This window comes from Parasteatoda tepidariorum, chromosome 1 (genome assembly GCF_982258835.1).
Source record: "Parasteatoda tepidariorum strain Cologne lab strain chromosome 1, Ptep-v5.0, whole genome shotgun sequence".
Taxonomy (NCBI): Eukaryota; Metazoa; Arthropoda; class Arachnida; order Araneae; family Theridiidae; genus Parasteatoda; species Parasteatoda tepidariorum.
The window spans coordinates 20,942,684-20,964,773 of record NC_141755.1 but is presented as its reverse complement, the minus strand read 5'-3'; the positions used below and the strand labels follow the sequence as shown (position 1 = coordinate 20,964,773).

The 22,090-nt window shown below is 31.0% G+C and overlaps 1 protein-coding gene across 1 annotated transcript; it reads right to left on the bottom strand.

Moving 5' to 3' along the window:
• Nucleotides 1-4,972: 4,972 nt before the first annotated feature.
• Nucleotides 4,973-21,531, bottom strand: LOC107452140 (uncharacterized protein CG3556). The gene is made up of 10 exons (XM_043039165.3): nt 21,373-21,531; nt 19,062-19,208; nt 15,320-15,442; nt 14,225-14,543; nt 12,499-12,758; nt 9,454-9,611; nt 9,037-9,223; nt 7,183-7,357; nt 6,062-6,201; nt 4,973-5,082 (listed from the first exon to the last, which is right to left on the bottom strand). The coding sequence occupies exons 1-10, from the start codon at nt 21,422-21,424 to the stop codon at nt 5,021-5,023; spliced, it is 1,623 nt and encodes a 540-aa protein (XP_042895099.2). The 5' UTR covers nt 21,425-21,531; the 3' UTR covers nt 4,973-5,020.
• Nucleotides 21,532-22,090: the final 559 nt, after the last annotated feature.

Below are 22,090 nucleotides of genomic sequence, written 5' to 3'. Positions count from 1 at the left end.
TTCGGGAGATCTGTGAGGAAAACTGGAATGTGGAAGGGGATGTTATTTATTGCAACATAAACGTCGCCCAGTGAACGTAAAGACATGATTCCCAGTAGAACACCAAAGTCAAGCATCATTGGCAGCCGTCAGAATGCAGGTAGTAGCATGTTCATTTTCGCGTCACCCTTATCTGTGATACCTTTCTCTAATTTGTACTATCAATTTTTCAACTTGACTAGGGTTTATAAGTCGTGCTTTGTTATGAAAACATAAGTTTGTATATATATATATATATATATATATATATATATATATATATATATATATATATATATATATATATATATATATATATATATATATATATATAAACTCTAGCAGATGTTACAGATGAAGAGAGAAGCATCACATAGATACATCTAGAGTTAGGGCGGAATATGAACTCGCAACCTCCTCGCTACTGGGCGTTTGTCAGATCGGCTACACCGCTTTTCCAAGAAGGCCCCTGAACAATTGGATCAAATAATTCCTTAGGGCGATGTAAAAGAATAGCATGCATTTTGTTTTATCTGTTACAGTTCTGCTATAGCAAAGTATGAAAGCAGGCGTTATACCGGATGCTATTTAGGCAAATTATGAAAAGTCGGTGGTTGCTGACTTTCGCCGGTGAATATAGACATACACAGTCGTTTTGGTGAATGTCGGAAATATTTATTACATCCGATTTGATATTAATTTATTCGTGGATAAAATTACATTTATTCGATAATTTAATAATTACTGACTATAGATAAGAAGAAACATCAGTGTTTGGAGTATCGGGCAAATACATACCGGGCAATGATACTTTACCTTAAAAAAATATCAGTGATGGGTATACCGGGCAAATATATGCCGGGCAGTGGCACTAAACCTTAAAAAACATCAGTGTAGGTTATACCAGGCTAATGTATACCGAGCAGTGGCACTGACCCTTAAATAAATATCAGTGTAGGGTATACCGGGCAGTGGCACTGAACCTTAAAAAAACATCCGTGTAGGGTATATCGGGAAAATATATACCGATCATAAAAAAATATCAGTGTAGGGTATACCGGGCAGTGGCACCGAACCTTAAGAAAACATCAGTGTAGGATGTACCGGGCAATGACTCTTAACTAGACCCAGTATATATTTCGGCTATTTACCAAAGGTCTAGTCATACTAGGTCTAGTTAAGTGGCACTGCCCGGTATATCCTTCACAGTTGTTTTAAGATCGAGTGCCACTGCCAGGTATAAATTTGCCCGATATTCCAAACACTGATATTTCTTCTAATCTATCGTCAGTCAGTATTAAAATATTGAATAAATGTAATTATATCCACTAATAAATTAATATCAAATTGGAAGTTATAAATATTTCGGACATTCACCAAAGCGACTATGTGATTGCCAACCTTCACCGGTGAAAGTCACCAACCACTGATTTCGGTCATTCACAGTAGCATGCATATAATTTACATAATAACCTCATCAGGACGTTTATTTCATAGTTTGCCTAAATAGCATGCGGCATTAAATATAGAATGCCTAGTGAAAGAATGTAATACTTCTCATATTTCATACTTTGCCTAAAAATGTCAGGCATTATATATAATGCCGGCGTTTCATACTTTGCCGGTAACATAGCTATAAATTTATATGTAAGAATATATACTCTATTAAGTTAATAATCAGAGTCAAGAGAGTAAATTAACAAATGGTTATAAAATTTGTTATTGACTCTTGCCCAGTTATAAGACAGACAAATAGTGTAGCCTGTAAATAACATAATACAACTGATTCATAATATTTATTATATCATAAACATAGTTTGGCCACGCGGTCTCACTGATTATCAGACAGACGCTCTGTAGCGAATTCCTTCCCTCATTAACTCATTGTGTATGTCTATTGGTTTATTTCAATTACATGCATTTGTAGGCTTGTGTGCTCAATTTAGGCTTATTGAGTTTATACTCTTTGCTGAGAAATTGTTAAATTACTCTAGTTTCACTTGAAACGGTAATTGAAAAATTTCTCTTTGAAAATGCACAATTATTCCATTTGAGATCGGTTGTAACTTTTATCCTACATAAAAATTTAAGATCTATAAATAAAACAAATTTCATAAAAAAATAGTGTTTAACTAAATGGAGCGTATACGCACCATTGTTTTTTAGTTACCCGCAAGAAACTTTTTGCGAGCTAATGAACGTAGTTTAAGCATATTTAAATGAAAATGCATTTTATAAAATTTCTATGCTTGGCCTAAAATGGGTTAGTACAAAAATAAATTTAGAAAGACTTTGGTTTAGTCCTGATCCGCGAGTCGTAGAATCACCACAAATGACCTACACTAGCCGAACTTTTGAAAATAGGTTAATCCTGAGAATTTTGAAACAAAATGAGTGATACTTCGTCAGTTAATTGTGATATCTGAGAATCTTTACTATATTCACGAATATTCTAATATGAATGAATGTGCGAACATTTTTTGCATGTGCAGGATAAACCACTAAACCTCTTCAAAATCCTAATGCCAGCATTTTTGCATCTACATGATTAACTACTGAACCTCTTCAAAATCCTGAAAAAACTTGATGGAGAGACTGTCTATGACTTGCTGATGCGACACGATTAACTGGACTTTGTCTAGGGCTCTAGACTAAGGGGATAAGCAACAACAGCATGCATGAAACTTGACGAAATCGCGCAGAGTTAATTAAAAAAAAATCTAAAAAAGTTATCAATTTGCCCTTTCAGGGTTGCTTTTGTATACTTCTCATTACTCACTACTTTTGTTACTCATTAAAATAACATTACTTTTAACTTTTAATTTCAAATCGATAAGAGGGAATATTTTTAAAACTTTAACCCTTTTAATTTACTTTTGGAATATTAGATCAAATGCATTTTAATAGACGCTGACAGCACATATTGGGCACAACTTTGACAATGTTTACAACTCCGTTAATTAAGTATGTAAAGTTGAGCAAAAAGTTTTCTGTGGGAAAGTATAAGCTTCATCTAAAAAAACCGTAAGCGTTAATGCAGGAGACAAATTGTGTAGGTGGTATTTCACTGTTTAAAATTCAAACTCATACTTCTGAAAAGGAAAATATTTTATTTAAAACCCATACCGCGTAGGATTTAGAAGAGACTTGTTTCAAATTATTGAAAACTAAATTCATTCTTAAAGAAACACTTCTTTGCAGTTAAAGAAAAATAGCTTTTGAGGGCTAGTTTTTCAATACTTTATCAGCGTTGCTTAGACAAATTACCTTACGCACCAAGACTCAAAACATTAAGATAAAAATTTCAAACATATGTGTTTCGAAAGATCTTATATTTATAATTGCAAATTTTTCAAAAGGAAATTTTTGTAAGAACTTTATTAATTTTCCAAAATGTTCAGAGACACATGTTAGCTTATTCTTTAAAATTTCATAATTTTTAAGGAAATGCTATTTTACATAGATAGTTCATTTCTTGTAAAATTGATATCTAATTAGAGAATAAAATTTTATAAATTGTACAACAAGCAAATTTAGACATTGCATTAACAGCTTTAAAACTAAATATGATCTGAAACTTACGCTGATATCATTTTAAATATTTTACTAATGTTTAAAATCTAAGTGTCTTAGATTATAAATATACAATATCCCCCAAAGGCAAACTTTCCAACAGAGGGAGGCATAAGCAATGAAAGGCTTAAAAAATTGAATAAACTTTAATCTTGAAAAGTTTAGTTGCAAAAGTGAATTGAAAAAATCTTCAACTCAATTTGAAGTTTAAATTAAACTAGGAGGCTTCCTCCCCTGCTCGCTAGCGCTCGCCAACCCCGAAACTGCTTTCGCAGTTCATTTCGGATTGCTTCGTAATCCAATGCTCGCTTTGCTCGCTCATTGGATACGTTCTTAACGTCTAGCTTTTGTATACATTCTTGAAAACTGAAGTTACGAAAACCTTTCACTGTAGAAAATTCTAAACTTGTGCATTTCAATATTAATTTCAAATTGAAAAAAGTTCGCATATTTTTCTTAATCACACTATTCTAAATTTCAGATGTTGAGAAAAGTAACTGTTGTAAGTTTTGTTTTAAAGTCTTTCCCACCAGAGGACTAAAACCATGTGTTGTAAGACATGAAATAGTACTGAACGCCGGATGTAAAGCATCGGCTTCGATGAAGATAATTTTGTGAGAATTTTTTTTGAGAATTCGGTGAGAATTCACCCGATTAGACATATGATGCTCACTACGTGCTCTTGCACGCCGATTCCTATCAATTAAAAATGAAAACTGTTGCCAATTCGAGAAAAGAAATATCATCGGTTTTATTGATACATACGTATTAGCGTTTTATATAATATAGATAGATGATAAGCAGATATGATTTTGTTTATAGAGCTATTCAAGATGTCTGAAATTAAACGTTTTGAAAAAATTTTAATACGTTCTTAAAACAAATACTATAAAGATTCCCATTACAAACTTTACATTTGAAATTTTGTTTTTACCTCATATCCTATATTTTGTTTCAAAATATAGGATATTCAAATATAGGAAATATAGGAAATGGGAAGTCAATGAAACACCATTCAGTTTCTAAAGTTACAGTTTAACATCTCTGGAAAGCTCAGAGTTACGTCATAAAATTTTGAAAAAAGCTTAGAAAGAACAAGTTTAGAAGATAAACAGTATGAAGCTCTTTATAAAAAATCTTTGCACGTTTTCTATTGGTTTAAATTTAGTATCAAAAAACTAGTTAAAATTTTAACTTTTTAACTGCTTTGTTAAATCACTGATGAAGCAGATTTACAAATCCAAGTTTCTTTATGACTTATGTTTATCATTTTAAACTTGCGCAATGATACTTAAACTTGCCAATATAGGTTAAATTAAACAAATTGCGATTAGCAGGACAAGATAAATTAAACAAAGCTGGAAAGTAAAAACAAATCACATAGTTTTAACATTTTATTAACAAAAATTTAAAAACTTAATAAGTTGTTTTACATTTGTTTCTGTGAAAATCTGATCTCTCCTCGGTCGCTGGGAACTAGCTTTTTAATATCTGAAATAAAAATTCAAGAAAATTAATTTAAAGCAATATTTACCTTAAGATGTAAATACTTAAATATTTCGGGAGGCATGTGACACGGCAGTTAGGTGTCAAAACGGCCTCAAGAACTTGACGTTTCAAACTTTAGATAAATATGCTTAAAGTAAATCTGACAGTGATAAACTCTACGGTGGATTCAAGATAACTATATTAGAAAGAACGATAACTAAGATTATCCGTATTTAAGATTTTCCGTATTTAATTATTACAGTATGGGTAGAAATCATTTGGTTGAATTTAAAATTCAGTAACATTAATGCTTCTTATATTACTTGATGGGTTTTCATTAAACTTGACGATTACTCTTATTCCAATGAAATACTGTTCAATTTTCCGAATTTTGAAATCTGAGTAACGTATACTTCAAGTAGACGCGGTATTCTGCCTGGCTGAGAAAATGAGAGCTAAACTACGAGTATTACAGTATAAACACAAGATAGAGGTTGATTGAGCTTTGTTCAAGACTTATTTTACAGAAAGTCATTCAACACTATCTTAAAGGGAAAAGCTAATATTACATAATAAAGGTTCAGAACTGGCAAATAGTTTGAAAAATTCAATTGTGATATTTTGAACGTTGAAAGTTTGGCATTATAAGTAAATTAAAAATATATGCAGGTAGACAATTTGTACAGTCATTGCAATTTTAGAAGCAGAAACAAATCTAATTGCATAGATTAAAATACTTGCCCCAGAACTATGGAATGGATGGTAAGCAAAGTCATGCTTTAGATTGTCAAGATAAATCTTAAATTTATAAAAATCTTTTAATATTTTGACGCAGTCTAAATGTTTTAAATTTCAATAATCGGAAATTATAAAAATTGTCAAAACTTAATTTGTCGTTATTTGGACTTAAATTTACTACAATTTACAATAAACCCGTGTATAATGCAAACATAAGTTGCAAAAAATGTTCTAGAATGCTTACCATCTCCGTAAGAAAGGAAGTCAAAAGGATGTCGAGTACTTCGAACATGCAATGTCCAATATAATCCACGCTCGGCGTCATTTGGTACACCTCCGATTGAGTAGATAAATGGAATATCTTTAGTTTCATCCAAACTGAACCTGCAAAATACATTAGTGTGAAATTATAGGTCAATGAGAAAAAAATTTGTTTGCAATGCACTATTCGTTTGAAAAATCTATTGAAAATGCTTTTTGGTTATACGGAACTTAAATATGAAGCATTACAAAATAAATCCCAATTAACTTTTATACACATTTTCCGTTCTAAACATTAATCTCAAATAAAGTTATGAATTCAAAAATATTTTTTAATTTCTGATAAAACAGTTTAAATATTAAATTATGTATTAAGTACAAGTTCATTGTAAATAAACATTTTATAAAGATGAAGTTATAAAGTCCTCAAAACAGTATTTTGAGTTATTAAACTGTTTGCATCATAAAACCTAAATTTTAGGCAATTTAAATTCTTGTATCACTAAGACCTAGAATTCGGAGAAATTACAATTATTAATAGATTACAAATTTGTAAATTATACATTTTATGCCTATATTGCCTTTAAGGTTAAATTTGTCTTCATGTTAATTTATCTCACGAAGCAAAAGATGCATAGAGTATAAATATAGAGTAGGAAACAAAAGCCACAATATTTCAAGGAAATATTTTACAAACTTCAGATAAATTCCGTGGTTAAACAAAGAGGAAAGGTTTTCAGTATAAATCAAGAGGCATTTAAGTTCTTAAAATAGAACTTCATGCGGATTTAACAATTTATAATTATATGTCAAGGGTAAAATTTTCAGATTCGTATAAAATTACGACGATTTGTTTTAACCCTCTGTGGTTATACGACACCCACTTTCAACTCTTAAGGATCAAAATTGTACTTCATTGAATAAAGCCTATTAAGTATTGATTTGGGCTTAATTTTTGAAACTGTACTTTCTGCAAGTACAATAAGGTATAGTATTAGGGGACATCTTATTTAATTTGCTTAAATTTTATAAAGGTAGTATATAAGGCTCTAAAACACTTTGTTTTAAGTCGGGTAAGTAAGTAAAGTTTAAATTTGTTCAAACCTGAAGATTTGGTTCTCTGACTCTGCCAATCGCATGACATCCAGGAAGTTTGTTCCCTCTGCAACTTTAAGTGTGATTATTTGTGACATTTCCATAGGATCACCAAAATACAAAGTGTAAGTGACGGAAATTTTCCTTTTCTTTGTATTCTTCAGGATGTCTAAGGGAGTCTTTCCTAAAAAAAATTAGGTAGTTTAATGTTGAAAATGAGCGCTTAAAATAGTAATTTGTCTGAATTGAAATATTAAAGTCATCAAAATTGAAACATTGAAAGTTATTTTCTCAAATTAGTTTAATAAAGTAAATTTTTCAAACATTTTTAATGAAAGTTGTAAATAAACATTAAATTTAGAAAACTTATTTTAACTTTTGAACTTCAAGTTTATATTCAAGGTCTAAAACGTTCGCTTTATATGTATAAATCCTTATTGACACGTTATTTTAAGTTTTAACAACTAAGTTGGAGTCGCTATACCATTTCAGCCTTGTATTTCGCCACCTGTGTTTAAAGACCATTTAATTTAGATATGTGAATTTACCATATTACTACTTTTATCATTCCAGTTTGCAATGAGTGAGGATTTAAAGAAAAAGAAAATCTTTAAATTGCAACTTAGACATTTAGTTAAAACAAAATTTAAAAAATATTAATTTCTCATGTGCGTAAAGTTGCAAATAACTACTTATTAGACTTAATCAATTTATTTTATAACAGTCATTGAACAGTTTACTGAATTCAGGGTTTCCGATTAGCAATATCCAACGCTGAAATCTTGTTATTCTGAACTCCATCTTGAAGACAAGGGAACTAATAGATCAATTACACGGAGAAACTTTCCTTCGTGGACGCAACTAACCCGCAATTGTGTTACATGGAGAGGAAAGCTACGAAAGTCTCCCACAGCTAGCCTGAAGGCAAGGGGATTCTAACACTTGATCAGTCTACCACTGAGGATATTTTAATTCAGCACTGCGGTCAGTGTGAGCCGGGTGGGGAGTTCGCATAGACCAGACATCGCTGGGAGTTTAACGAGATTCACCTCATTAGGAGTCTAGAGCTTTATCCCCTAAGCAACCACACCTCAGATTTAATCATTAGCATTATTGGTTTCATAAAACTGGTTTCACTCATATAAGTTAAAACTGAGTGTGCTTCTTTAGCCTATATCTTTGCACTTAGTGGCCTTCTAATTAGTCATTTGAATTAAAGAAATCATTTAGGCAAATCCTGTGAGTTTTGATTCAACAGCAATGAGACTGCTATTTGGTAAGATTTGCATTTACTTCATTTCCTTTAAATTGATTTTGTAGGTTTCCGAAGGTGGACCTATAAAGTGATAAATTTTTAGACTGCTAATCTTCAATACCCGCATATGAAAACTAAAAGTAGCATGATTGAAATTTAGAAACTTACAAAACATATGCAACAAAGTTATGCATATTTAAAATAAAAGTTTAAGTGAAATAAGAAATTTCATAGAAAATGCAGAACAGTAACAGAATTTAGCACAAAAGTGACCAAGTAAACTAATATTCTTGATTAAACTAAAATTTTATTCTCAGCTTCAAGAATGATACGACTTATTTGAGTTGTCAGTGTTAGTAGAGGCGAGATTAAGGTCATGCATTCTAGAAACTGGAAATTGTGAAAAGTAAAAGAGCTATTTAAAGACTGCCACTGGAGTACCTTGGGAAGAGATTTATTTTTAGATATTCTGAAACTGGCTTTTAAGATATTTGGAAAGGTGGTCATTTCTACCAACTATTGCTTGGGCCACTTCTAGCTGTAAACCTAAATATCTAAATATACATTCGTAAAGAATTTAAGCTAATGCTTGTTTACAATATAGCTACCATTTGAGAAATCTTGGCCACAATGATTAGAAAGTGATAATAAGGACTTTCCGGATAATATTGGAATAGTGTAGTATGTTCCCAAGACATCACCAAATGACCCATTTTCATTCTGCTTCCTTAGAATGGAGTCAATTGCTACATCCCTTTCCCATTCACGAGGATCAACTTCTGCTGCATTCAAGGCCTAAAAAGAGATTTGTATTAAAAATAATTTTAAAATTTTGTTGGATTAGGCTAAAGGCATGAAAAATGGATCACTAGAGATTTATACTGCTATCGAACTAAATCTAATAGAAAAGATAATTTATTATGATTAATTTTTATGGTTTATTTTACTCTTACGACTATGAGAACAATTTAAAAGTCTTACTTTAAGTATTTAAGCCGAACCGCTTTAAATTACTTAACACTTACCTGCATTGCAAGTGAGAGCTCGTAAATATTTCCGGGTGGACCGGAATTCTTTATCCTGTTCAATAACCGATTTATGAAATCTCTATGGTCTTGCGGGCTGTTGTAGCGCTTATTTTTGATAATGCAGGACGAAGCTAAAACTGCAAGGGATATAAGGTCTGAAAAAGAAATTAGCACAATTAAATACTAAATGCATGCCTGTTTTGTTACGAAACTTTTTACCACATGATTACGCAAGTGTTTAATATTTAATTCAGGCAGTTTCATAAATAGAAAATATTGAACATCTTCAATGTGGCAAAGGAATTTGTTTTATTCCATAGTTATTGATAAACTAGATAATACATTTCGCTCAAAGGAACGTTACATGATCAATTTCATGTCCTAGAGGAGAGTTTGTTTTGTCACAGAACCACCATCTCACCTTACATTTAGAATGCGTCTTAAGTCTATGAATGTCCTCCTTCGGGTAGTTTTAAATGAGGGAAGGCCAAATTACTGATGTACTGAAGTACTGCTGTTTTCATGCCAAATCTAACTTTTCAGCAGATTGGCAGTATGGATGAGAGCGTTATGCGAACTTATTCTACCCTGCAGCATATCAGTTTGCTTTGACTTTACAGCGAGCCATAGTCCGATGAAATTTCTCATGTTCAACATTTTCATGTGAATTTTACCAATGAACACATTTTCCAATGACATTTATGGTAATGAATTGAATGGTCAGTCTACCCGTCTACATTAGAGCATCTTGCCTTCAGTTCAACCATGGAAGGTTTTTTTTTACCTAGTAACGCAAATGGAGTTAGTTTCATTAAAAATTCCTCCGAGAAGGCGAATTTCTCCTTACATCCAAAACAGGAGCTTCCTTGTCTTCTAGATTAGGTACAAAATTACAAGGATATGGAGTTTAACGTTTGAAGTAGTAAACCTAAAAAATGAGTCAGCCGTTTCAGAGTTATAAAAATTGATTGATTGGGTGACACGATGACTCAGAGATTTCGCCTTCCAAAGATGTCAACCGGGTTTGAAGCCCAACGATAGCTGTTCGATAAGAATTCAGCTTATGGCTTGCACAGACCACAGTGCTAACGGGAAATATCCGTAGTGGTAGAGTAATCTTTGGTTAGAGTCTCCTTGCCTTCAGCCTAAGGGTGGGAGTTTCTCGTGGTCTTCCTCTCCATGTAACGCAAATACGGGTTAGTTCCATCAAACAGTCCTATAAGAAGGTAAATTTCTCCGAATACTTGATCCTGGAGTGCCCTTGTCTTCTAGATTTGGTTTAAAATTGCAAGGATACGGAGTTTAACATTAGTCGCTAACTAAAAATTGATTCGGCTGTTCACCAATGGTTATAAAATTAAATAACTGAGAACACTAGTTCATTAGATTAATAGTTTTAAGTTAAAGAATTTTCTTCATAAAAAAAACTCAAAATCTTACTTTTAATGCAAAGTGAAAACTGAGAATACTAAAATACACTCAAATAGTGATAATAAAATTTCTGTCATTCTGTTCAAATGCAAAGACTTGTTATGAAGCAACGGCAAGTTCAAAAACTTTGAATATGAAAAAATTCTAATTTATATTCAGTTTGATAGCTCATCCTTTCTGCTTTCTCGAATTCATTTTTCTTCTGCCACTCTTGCTCAATAGTCAGGGACAAGGAGTGTGCCATCAACAGATATACGCCTATGAACCTAGCAACCTAAGCCTATTTTATTTCGGAAGACCAGGATGAAAACTTTTCACTTAGGCGATCTCCTGAGTAAGCTACTATACTGTGCTGTTTTACTAAGCATTTTCTTACCCTGCAATTAAAGCAGTGAAACGTGCATCGCCAATGTTTGCAACCACTAATTTTTTGCCCTATATAATTTGACTTTCTTTAACGATTACAGAGGAAAAAATTAAATTTTAAAATCCAATTCGAGTTTTCGTGGGAGTCTGAAATTAATCTGAAGATAGTGACGTAATCAATTGAATGATAAGCTGATTAAATGTGAAGATTAAGTTGGTACACTGCAATAAGAGGTCAGTAAGTTAAGTTTTATGTATGGAGACAAATTTCTTCAACAAAAATAACATTCTTAAAATAAGAATTAATCTTACTCTATCTTTCATGATCTAATGCAAACTGAATCTGATAGATTAGCCCCTTGTGTACTCACTGCGATAGTTCTAGTTAGATAGTTTAGTTCTAATGAGTAGATTTCCTTAAATTAACATGTAGGGAAGTGTCGGGTACCCCCACCCACTGTCAATTTTATATGTATAGGCTATTTTTTTCAAGTCAATGGGTCATCGGAAATTAATTGTTATATTAAAAAAAGATCTTCAACGTTTCAAGTATGAAAATATGTTGAATACAGTAGTCAAATTTTTTAATTAATTTTTTTCAGTTAAACTAGTCTTTTTTGGTTTATTCGTTTTGCATTCTTTAATTAGATAAAACAATGTAAACATACAAAAATATTTATTGTTACTCATTATACAGAAATATAAGCAATACTCCTTAAGTGGGCGGGGCTACCTGACTCTCCCCTACTTTAGTGAAAATCTATTGTTTCTATTGATTTGAGTCCAAATCACCCACGCAACATGGAAAATTTTGGATTTTCATGCGTTTGATGCAAATTGCATTACTGAATTATGGACAAATAAAAATTAAGTAAAATCTCAAAATTTTAAAAAGTTACATTTTAGAGGCATTTCGTTGCCTTCATTTTACCTTAATTCTAGAAAACTAATACTAGTGCTTCAAGACATTCTACCTCAGTCAGATTATGAGTTTCATATTGCAACATTTCCATCTGTATTTTATAAATAACTGGCTTAGTTTCATTTTGCGATTGAACAGGTAGAAACTGAAACTTCATATTTATTTTCTCACAACCTACGAAACTCGAATCAGCAGCTTTTGATTCAGAAAGTTCAAGGGATTGAAAATAAAATGTAAAACTTCATGCTCATTAAACTGTAAATTTTAAAAACTTAAAATGATAGCAATATAGAATCTATAATAAAAAAAAGACTAAGACTTACCGACTTTGTCTACGATAACACTCCGATTAAACAAGTCTTTAAGTGACTGCATGTCTGTATATCTTGTAGCATTACTGAGGCATAACGTCAAATGGACTAGAGGGCTTACATACTGATACGTCAAGTAGACTTTATCTACTCTCTCCCGCAGAACGCTTACTAAGTTATATCCGTAGAAATTTCTAGGGTTCTTGCAAGCAGCCAGCAATGCATTTATATAGAGCGCCAATTCACAGAGAGACAGTGTGTTAGTCTCATTTCTGAATAAAAAAAGAATTAGTTAACATTTCTGACTGTTAAACTTAATGTCTTAATTTGCATGAAAAAAATTCTTGAACACTAATATTTTTCAAATCCGTTTTAAGAGCAAAATAAAATTTTTAATGCCGGAAAGTTACTTTCTTTTAAGTAAATTTAAGGCACTGGAGTTTTGTATTTCGTCACATATTTGGGGTTAGCATAAAGATTTATTCAAGATATTCCGGCATGACCATTGACCACCCTTTATATATTTAGAATTTCAAAAAGCATGCATATTAAAAATTTCAAAAATGTAAAATATATTACCAAAATCTGATGGAAACTAGAATCAAAAGGTACTTGTACTAGGAGACACATTAAAAGGTTTTATTAATAAAGTTTCGCCAAATAATCAAGCTAATTTACGTCTTCCATTGCACTCACTAAGAAAGTGACAATTTCAAGAACGTTTTTCTTGTTTAAATACACATTTGGAATGAGATAATATGCTTTTGACTTTATATTTAAATGTGATTACAGATACAAATTCTAATTATAGATTATGTAACTATTAATGGGATTGTAACGATAGTTCCATGAATTATAGAACACTATTTTAAACATGAATAGGTTCTTAAATAAAAGCATATGGCTACGGACCTTTAGCTACAGTAAATCTATGAATAAGAAAATGTTACGTAACACTAAGAGCAAACCTTTTAGATTTAAAAGCTTAAGAGATCAGAATCTGACCATGAAAAGTGTTTCTGTAGCTTTTAAATTAAAAACCGTAGAAAAATATATTCAAAAACATAACATTTGAAATAAGTCTGATGCAAATCTTGTTTCAAATCGTATGCAGGATTTCACAGTGACTTAAATGATCGATAGAAATTTTATTTCCTGTGTTTCCAAATTTTATTTATGCACAATTTAAGTATGCTTATTTAATTATGAGTACATATTTAATTAATTTATAGAAACCAAGATTGTGAAAAAGAGTTTTGGAGTTTTCACAAAACTGCGAGTGATCCGTGTAACAAACTATTAATGGCGTAAGTAATTTACGTTTAATATTTAAAGTTACGTTTAATATTTTCGTCTTAAGCATTTGCTTAAGACGAAATTTAAACTGATCCACACAGTTTCGTTTGAAAATAGAGAGCGTGGTTTTCAGCCAAACCATTTTTTATAGTTAAATAAATTAAGGCATCAGATCAAAGGTTAATTTTTAGTTGCCTCTAGTATTAACAGTTTCCAGTATTAAACTATTAGAACCTAAATTCTTCGAAAAATGAAAATTTTAATCTACGTAGGTTGTAGAAACTTTTAAAACTCAGAAGTTACTATGTATTTATAGCACAGTAAGAAATTACCTTAGCTTTTTTTAATTTACAAAAGTTCGTATTTCAGAATAGTTCTGATAGCATTAATAAAAGTCACTAACTTCTTACTCTGAAACTACTCTAGTACCTAAACAGCTCACCTCCTTAAAGCTACAAATAGTTCAATGTCCAATTGTTTGTCCATAAGCAAGTCTTCTTCTGACTTCGGAAACACATTTTCTCTTGACAAGTACATTGAAATAACTGCTCTCGTTGTGTAGTCACCCCACCCATAGTTCTTTTCTTGTTTAGATTTTATCCAGTCACGAGCCGAACTCAGCTGCAGTTTGAAGTTTTTGTACGGAAGATCGGTATATGAACTGCTTTCTAAGTTGAGATAATTGTACGAAGGCGTGTTTTGAGCTGCTTGGGCTTGTACAGGTTTTGGAAGTACATCACTATTTCTGTAAGAGTTGACAGCTGAAACAGTTAAACAATGTTAGGTATAAAGAATTAGTGAAACAGTGACACTTATTCTAAAAATTACAAACTTTCAGAAATTTAAATTATTGCTTTAAATTTCCACCATTTTTTAGGGGAAACACTTTTCAAACAAAATAGAGCTTAAGTAAACACTTTTAATCCCTAATTTGTGGTCTCGCTTGCTAATGTCTCCAAATTTGCTCTTTCAGGAACTGTTAAAATTAATAGAATAACTCATTATAGCAGCTTCAGTTCTTAGAAATACCAAATTTACTGTTTTTCATAGAGCAGTATTGTCATACTCATTGTCAAATATACATGAAGTAAAATAGAATGATAAATCTTTAATTTGGTGAACTAAAATTTGATAATTAAGGTTTGAATTTACTAAAATGCTTATGGTTGACGCTAAAATTGTTAATGATTTGATTAAATTTAAATAACTTTTTTGAAACTTCGTGTAAAATTTAAATATACTGCACACCACAACTACGATTTAAACTCATTTGAAAGTTAAGAAAATTGTGTTAAACTAAATTTTCGCGATATTACTCTCAAAATAGGTTGTAGAAGCAATTTTTTTTAATATAGGAATGCAAGAATTGAAAATTTTTACTTCAAATGTAATTTTTTTTTAATTGCTTTAAATAAGAGTAAGATTTTCAGTCTTATTATTAACCAAGACAGATTACACTTTATTATAATTTACTGTTTTTAAATTTGATAAGAAACTCTAAAGACCTAGAATCAAAATAGTACAAAAAATATCTTACGGCAGTTCATCTCATCTGAATTATCTGGACAATCATAAGCTTTATCACATCTACCAACTACCGGAATGCAAGTTCCATCACTACACAAAAACAGTAACGGTTTGTCTCTACATCGATTGGGATCTAGAAAAAGACAACGCTACTTTATGATCTAGGTTGTATTTGGACTATGCAACTTAAAATAATTTCTCTAGTCAAATATTGGACGCTGATCTTTTTTTAAATTTTCATGCCATAAGTTTGCTCAAGTAAAGTTTCAGATCACGATAATACTTTGGTTTGAATTTTACACGAATTTATATAACAAGTTTATAAGTTTCAAAACAAATAACCTAAATCGTATTAAGTAGTACTCATAATCAGCTCAATATTTAAAAGAAAAAGACTGCTTAATCGTAGTATACGTTACACTGTTGATTTGGCAAAAATTGATGTCCGGGAAGGCGATAAAGTTTGCAATCTGCAATTATAGATTTGGCTATAAGGCACTTCTTAAATAGTTTAATTTTAGTTTTGCTGTATAAGAGCGAATGCCAGATGTACATTTACATGGTCTACCCAACTGATGCTTTAGGAAATGGGCCACTGACCGGTCCACCAAAGGTTTGGAGACATGCCTCATTTCTGCATTCTTTTCAAAGCCCTCTGAGCGTATAACGTATTCTAGGGTTTTACCGAAAAAGACATCATGAATACCTTATTTCGTCGATGGTATTAGGATTTTGTTCTTAATAACGTTTACTTTACGGATTAACAAAGGATAAATTTGCTTTTGTTACAGCCAGAGTCAAGCTAGGAATGCGAAGTTTTAAGGAAAATTACAGGAACTCAGTGAAATTAGGTAAATTCGTTATTCTGCAATTTAGAACAATAAATCTAATTCTTAAGAAACTACAACGTTTAATTTTAAATCATTTGCTTCAAATTTATGAATAAATCCAGAATTTAAATTTTAATCCTGAATTTCTTAGTAATAGAATTTCAGTATTAGAATTCTAACTCTGGGATTATTACTGGAATTACAATACTATTGACATCTATAATAAGTTAATTTTTTACAAGTTTAAATTTCTTTTTAATTTTTATCTGCGGTTGCGTGCCGTTAACTCTGTCGTAACGTAGCTTTCTAACTTCCTAAAGTCTATGTTCTTAAAGTGGCGTACATGAAATGAAGTGGCTTAAGCATACCAGTATGCAGATATCGTACTTATAAACTTTAGGAAAAGTAGCGCTACTGCAGGAGACTTATTCTTCACTGTGAACTCAAAAAAGTACTTTGTATTTGTCCAAAGAAACTAGACACAAATTTGAGAAAATGTATCGCGAAATATGTCATTTAAAATAAATTTTTACAACTTAAAATAAATCTCAGTATTCAAAACATTTAAGCCTAAAAATATAGCAGAGTATTGCCTTTTGGATTTTGAAAATTATTGATCTTACAGTTTTCGAACTTTAAGTATACATAAGGTAATTTTTTTTAAAGACAAGTTTAAAACTTAGTAGCCTTCAAAAGGTTTCTTTTTTTATATCTACCTTTGAAGTGACGTTTGATCATGAATTTATAAATAGTTAAAAATTCATCATCTTAACCTTGGATGGCCTAAAAACATCTAGTATCTAGTCAATAAAGGAGCATTCAAACGTTTATTACATATAACATATTACATTTATTACATACATCGTTAAATACTAACTTAAATTAGTATTTAAAATACTAATTTAAACAAAGATTTTAAAGACGAATGTTTCAGATATTAAAATTCTAAGATTGATGGGTCAAAGTAGCCCTAATTACCTTCTACCAGAGACCGAAAAGGGAGGTTTGAGAAGATTATATTTAATGCTTCCACTTTCTTAAAGCTTAAGTTTTAATGCATAAATAAATTTCTTCAAAAGCATTTAAGGTTCGGCAGTGATTTTTGCACAGATCTTCAGTAAGACACAGATTTTACATCAGTGCCACTTTAGAGAGACCAATCCAAACACTAGCTCTGTTTAGCATCGTTAATGTTATTGGACGAATGACTTGAGTCTGAACGACAACGGTAATCTATTTGACCGATCTGATATATCTGGTTTCTATTAACCACTTACAAGATTAATAGATGCTTCTAGTTACTAATAAGAAAAGAGTGATCTCCCAGTAATAGTCAAAATTAAAAAAAAAATAAGTCATGTTAACAGAACCCCCTCGTCGAACTTTTCTATAGCAAAATATTGACCCGATCGCCTTTTGAAATTCACCCCGTTTACGTTTTTCCTGTCTAGATTTCTATTTGCTTAAACTCACGGATTCAAACAGGCTTCCGTAAAACCAGAGAGCTACTTTAGATTTTATGCTGAACTGTATCTGAAAATTAAAGATTTCAAAATTTCTAAAATTTACATACCGATTAAACTTTGCTAAAGTTATTTAAGTATGACGTTTTATTACAAATTAAGGATAAATTTTATTCCACTTCTTCAGCACGGTAGCCCCCTTACAGGCCTTGGCTGCCTCAACCACACGTAGTCTCCAACACCTCCTGTCCATGACGACTTTTTTTCAGTTGTTTATCTTTAACACTTTTAGATCTTTAGCAGTGTCATCCAGCCATCTAGATGGAGGTCTTTCTCTAGCCAGAGATCCAGAAGGATTTTTAAAGGTGGCGATTCGGACTGCATTATTTTCTAGACCTCTCCAGATATGGCCAAACCATCTTAATCTATTGCATCGGATGACCTGCACTAGCAGTGGCTGTCCATAATTTGCAGTTTTATCCGATTCGACAACAGCCTCTTTCCTGTACTGGGCCAAAATATTTCTAAGGATTTGTATTTTATTCTACACATATGTTAAATTTTAGGTTTAAGTTTCAACTATTATAAGCTGTAGTGAAGAGAAATTATAGTATTATAGACACAAGTATGCTGGCTATCGAAATAAGGTATGCTATGTAACTGGTTAGGACATAAATTATGATTACGTATGGTTTAAAATGTAAAACTGGCCTTACGCCAAAGAATACAGGGAGTTGAAATTCAAATTGTTTCCTTAATTTTTCCTTTTGCCCGAATTTCAAAACTTACTAATTTAAAGTATAGCTTTTTGCTTTCAATTTTTAAAGAAAGCAAATTCTCGCAAATGTTTAAAAAGGCTTGATTTACGCAGCTGAAAATTTATTATAAAGTTTGATTCTCACAAGAGTAAGCAATTTCCCAATGAAAAATTAATACACCTACAACAGCAATTCTAGTTTCCCAGGAAATTATAAAGTGCGAAAAGGAATAAATAATTTGAAATATTCCACAAGATTTCAAGCAAATCTCGTATAGAGTTTAAATTTTGAAGTTAAGTACATTTTTTCCCTTTACAACTACAAAACATGATACGGAAGTAATATTCTTTTCAGAGCAAAAGCTTACCCCGAAATTTTACTTTGATATTTAACCAGTCTTTTCTTCACAAAACTTAAAATAAACAGGTTTTAATAAGTATTACATACCATAAGATGACTGTTCTGAACCGGTGCAATTCAGGGAAGAAATTTTTTTACCTGCAGACTCAGATGCCAGTTAATTTAAAATATACGTAACATTAATTCACAAGAAGTCTAGTAGTCAGTATTTAATTTGCAAACTACCTTTTATGGCTTAAAAAAATTTTAAAGTTTTCAACCTTAGTATTTTAACAAGATAATGAACATTTATTAACTACGCTTGCTAGCAATATGCATAATTTGAATCTTTAAATGCATACCTGCATTTTGAAACGACCCTCTTGAGCAAAATTTTTCATCCGATTTGTCTCTGCAATCTGCATTTTTGTCACACCATTGATTTCTGCTGATGCACTGTCCGTTATTACATGGAAACTGGTTCAATTTGCATGATGAAGAGCTCAATTCTGTAAAAGCATTTTAATAATCAGTAATGATATAAATACAACAAATTTCAACTAGGTCGGATAAGTTGAGACAGTTAAGAACACAAGTGAGAAACCGAAATATATTCACTTAAACATCTAATCAAAATACCCAAAAACAAACTTCTGAGCTAAACCTGACTGAAGAACTATGGCCTAAAATAAATATGGCCGAGGATAAAGAATTTATTTAAAACTGGCTAAGATAGAGTTTTGATTATTAGTTTTGATTAGAGTTTGATGATTATGAAATTAGTCTTACACGCAAATTAACTAATAGCTTGAAAATTAACTAAAATAAATAGAGCTTGAAAATAAACCTTGAAAATTAACAAGTTTTAAATGCAATAAACTAATTTTGACAGTATAAAAGGGAAGTCAGTCAAAAAATTAACTAATTTTTGTCAATTCTATAGTAAATATTTGCTTACAGAAGCTAGCATTTATCAGACACGTAAACAAAGTTAAAGACGCAGTAAAATTTAAAAATTACCTAAATCAAAATTATTTTTTTCAGTTTTTGCAACAGTCCTTTGTTTTCATATTAAAATTGAAAACATTCAAGACATGATTTTTACCATCAAATTTAATATTTCTGATTTCCCTCCTCATGACGTCACGCCGCGCACAGATCTCGAAGTAAAGACATTAGCTTTCAAACTTTACATAATTAACATACTATTTCCGTTCAAAAATAGCTTAAAATTTCTCTTGACCGTAATATTAAAATACCATTTTGAAGTAATAAAAATATTTTACTACTTTTCGTAAATGACGCTATAAATGCTTTATTTTAAATTTTTCAGTTTCAGCTTTTACTATTGAGAAAGTTGAAGCATATATCAACACTTTTAGCTACATAGTGTTCGATAGCAATAATGTGAAATTGAGTTAAATTTCGAATCCTGATTTTAAAATATGCTGTTAATGGCAATTTGTTTATACTTAATCATTAGGAAACAACAACCTTAAACGCCAATTACTGAAACAAAATAAGTTCATAATAGAAAGTTTACAATTCTTTATAGATATTTAAATTTAAGAGAATATATTAAAAAAAAAAATCAAATATTTCGAATAACTACATTAAACATTCATAAAATTAGAACTTTTAATTATTAATTATTTGGACTTTCCATTTAAGTTTATTTTTTTACTTTTAATTTCTTGATTTATTTTTAAAGTCCTTAATTCATTATAAGTATAAGAGGTAAGTAAATTATATTTTAATCTAAAGTGATGGAGACACCGGGACTTAAAATTACAAAGATTAAGATATTAAGTTAATTTAAATTTTAAAGAAATCTTAAAAGTATATCGTAATACAATAGGCTTTCAATTAATAAAAAATGTGCTGCAAATAGAAGCAAATTCAATGATAAATGCGAACATATATGTATTGTTTACTGCAAACTAAAAGGAATGATGGCAATGTTTATTTCACTTTGCAAAAGTTGCGATAAAATAGTGACAAACGTCATTTAATTACTTAAAATAATTTAGTTAATCTGCATTTAAAAAAATATTTTCGAATTGAAAGTAGTTTAAAATCGAATTTTATAAGCGGCAACAATGTATTTAGTATTATATTTTAACAAATTAAGCTTTAATATAGCATTTAAGATAAGTATTCTGAAGTTTTTATTTAAAATTATCAAGTAAATATCTAATCAATATGTAGGATATTTTTTCGATAGTTCAAAAATACATATTTTATTTATACCTGAAATTCAAGTTAAGTTTAAAGATTTACCGCAAAAATATTCATAATTATAATAACTTAAAGCTTCAAATTATGGAATTTGAATTAGCGATTTCTAATATAAATTATAATTAATGTAATTAAATTCTTATGGGATATTACCAATCATGTTTAGAATTATAATCAATTATATCAGAAATATTTTACAGTAACTATCCTTCTAAATATTCTTATTATAAGTATATTAAAGTACACTATATACAAAAAAAAACCCTACACGAGAGATATTTTTGAAAGCAATGCTATAAAAGTATGTAAAAATATCACAATATCATCTAAAATTTCATAAAGTTAATTTCGATGAGAGGATTTCTTTTTGATTAACCGTACTAAGTCGTTAAAATCTCAAATTAACGCCATGAAAATGTTAAGAACTTATTTTACCTTTGGCAGTTGCAAAACCAAACGTAAGCAACAGCAAAATATATCCAATCATTTTTAGTAATTAAAGGAAGTGATTAAGAGAATTCCGATACTTAAAGGAATACACGGCACTCTGTGACTACGCTTTATAAAAGTTTAAATGATGACGTCAAAATATGACTGATGCCAATTATTTAAAAGCATCATTGACTGCGGTCAGAATGCTGGTGATAGCAAGTTCGTTTTCGCGTCACGCTTATCTGTGATACCTTTCTCTAATTTGTACTATCAATTCTTCAACTTGACAAGGGTTTATAAGTCGTGCTTTGTTATGAAAACATAAGTTTGTATATGTGTGTATGTACTATATATATATAGATTGATAGATAGATATAGGGCGGAATACGCACCAGCTACCTCCTCGCCACTGAGCGTTTTCCGTTAATTAGACGGCAAGCACGTTAATTATACGTTGGGCGTTAATTATACAATAACAACGACACTAAGCAGGTGTTAGAGAAGTGCACAGATACATCTAGATTTATGGTGGAATTCGAACTACTCTCACGTTTCAGGGCGTTTATCAGATCGACTCGACACCGCTCGACAAGGAAGGCTCCTCAACAATTGGGTGTAATAATTGCTTAGGGGGATGAAAATGAATAGCATGCACCCTGCAACTGTTCCAAATTTATAGTGGCCACCCTGGCTCACCGGTATCGCCCGCCAAACCCTGAGC

What these genes read in the sequence shown, in the direction of transcription:
- LOC107452140 (XM_043039165.3), bottom strand. Translation starts at nt 21,424, where the DNA reads ATGATTGGATATATTTTGCTGTTGCTTACGTTTGGTTTTGCAACTGCC. An exon ending in TGTTATCGTAGACAAAGTCG is followed by an intron (nt 9,612 to 12,498) that starts GTAAGTCTTAGT and finishes TTTCTTTTTCAG; the next exon opens with ACCTTATATCCCTTGCAGTT. An exon ending in AGCTCTCACTTGCAATGCAG is followed by an intron (nt 9,224 to 9,453) that starts GTAAGTGTTAAG and finishes ATCTCTTTTTAG; the next exon opens with GCCTTGAATGCAGCAGAAGT.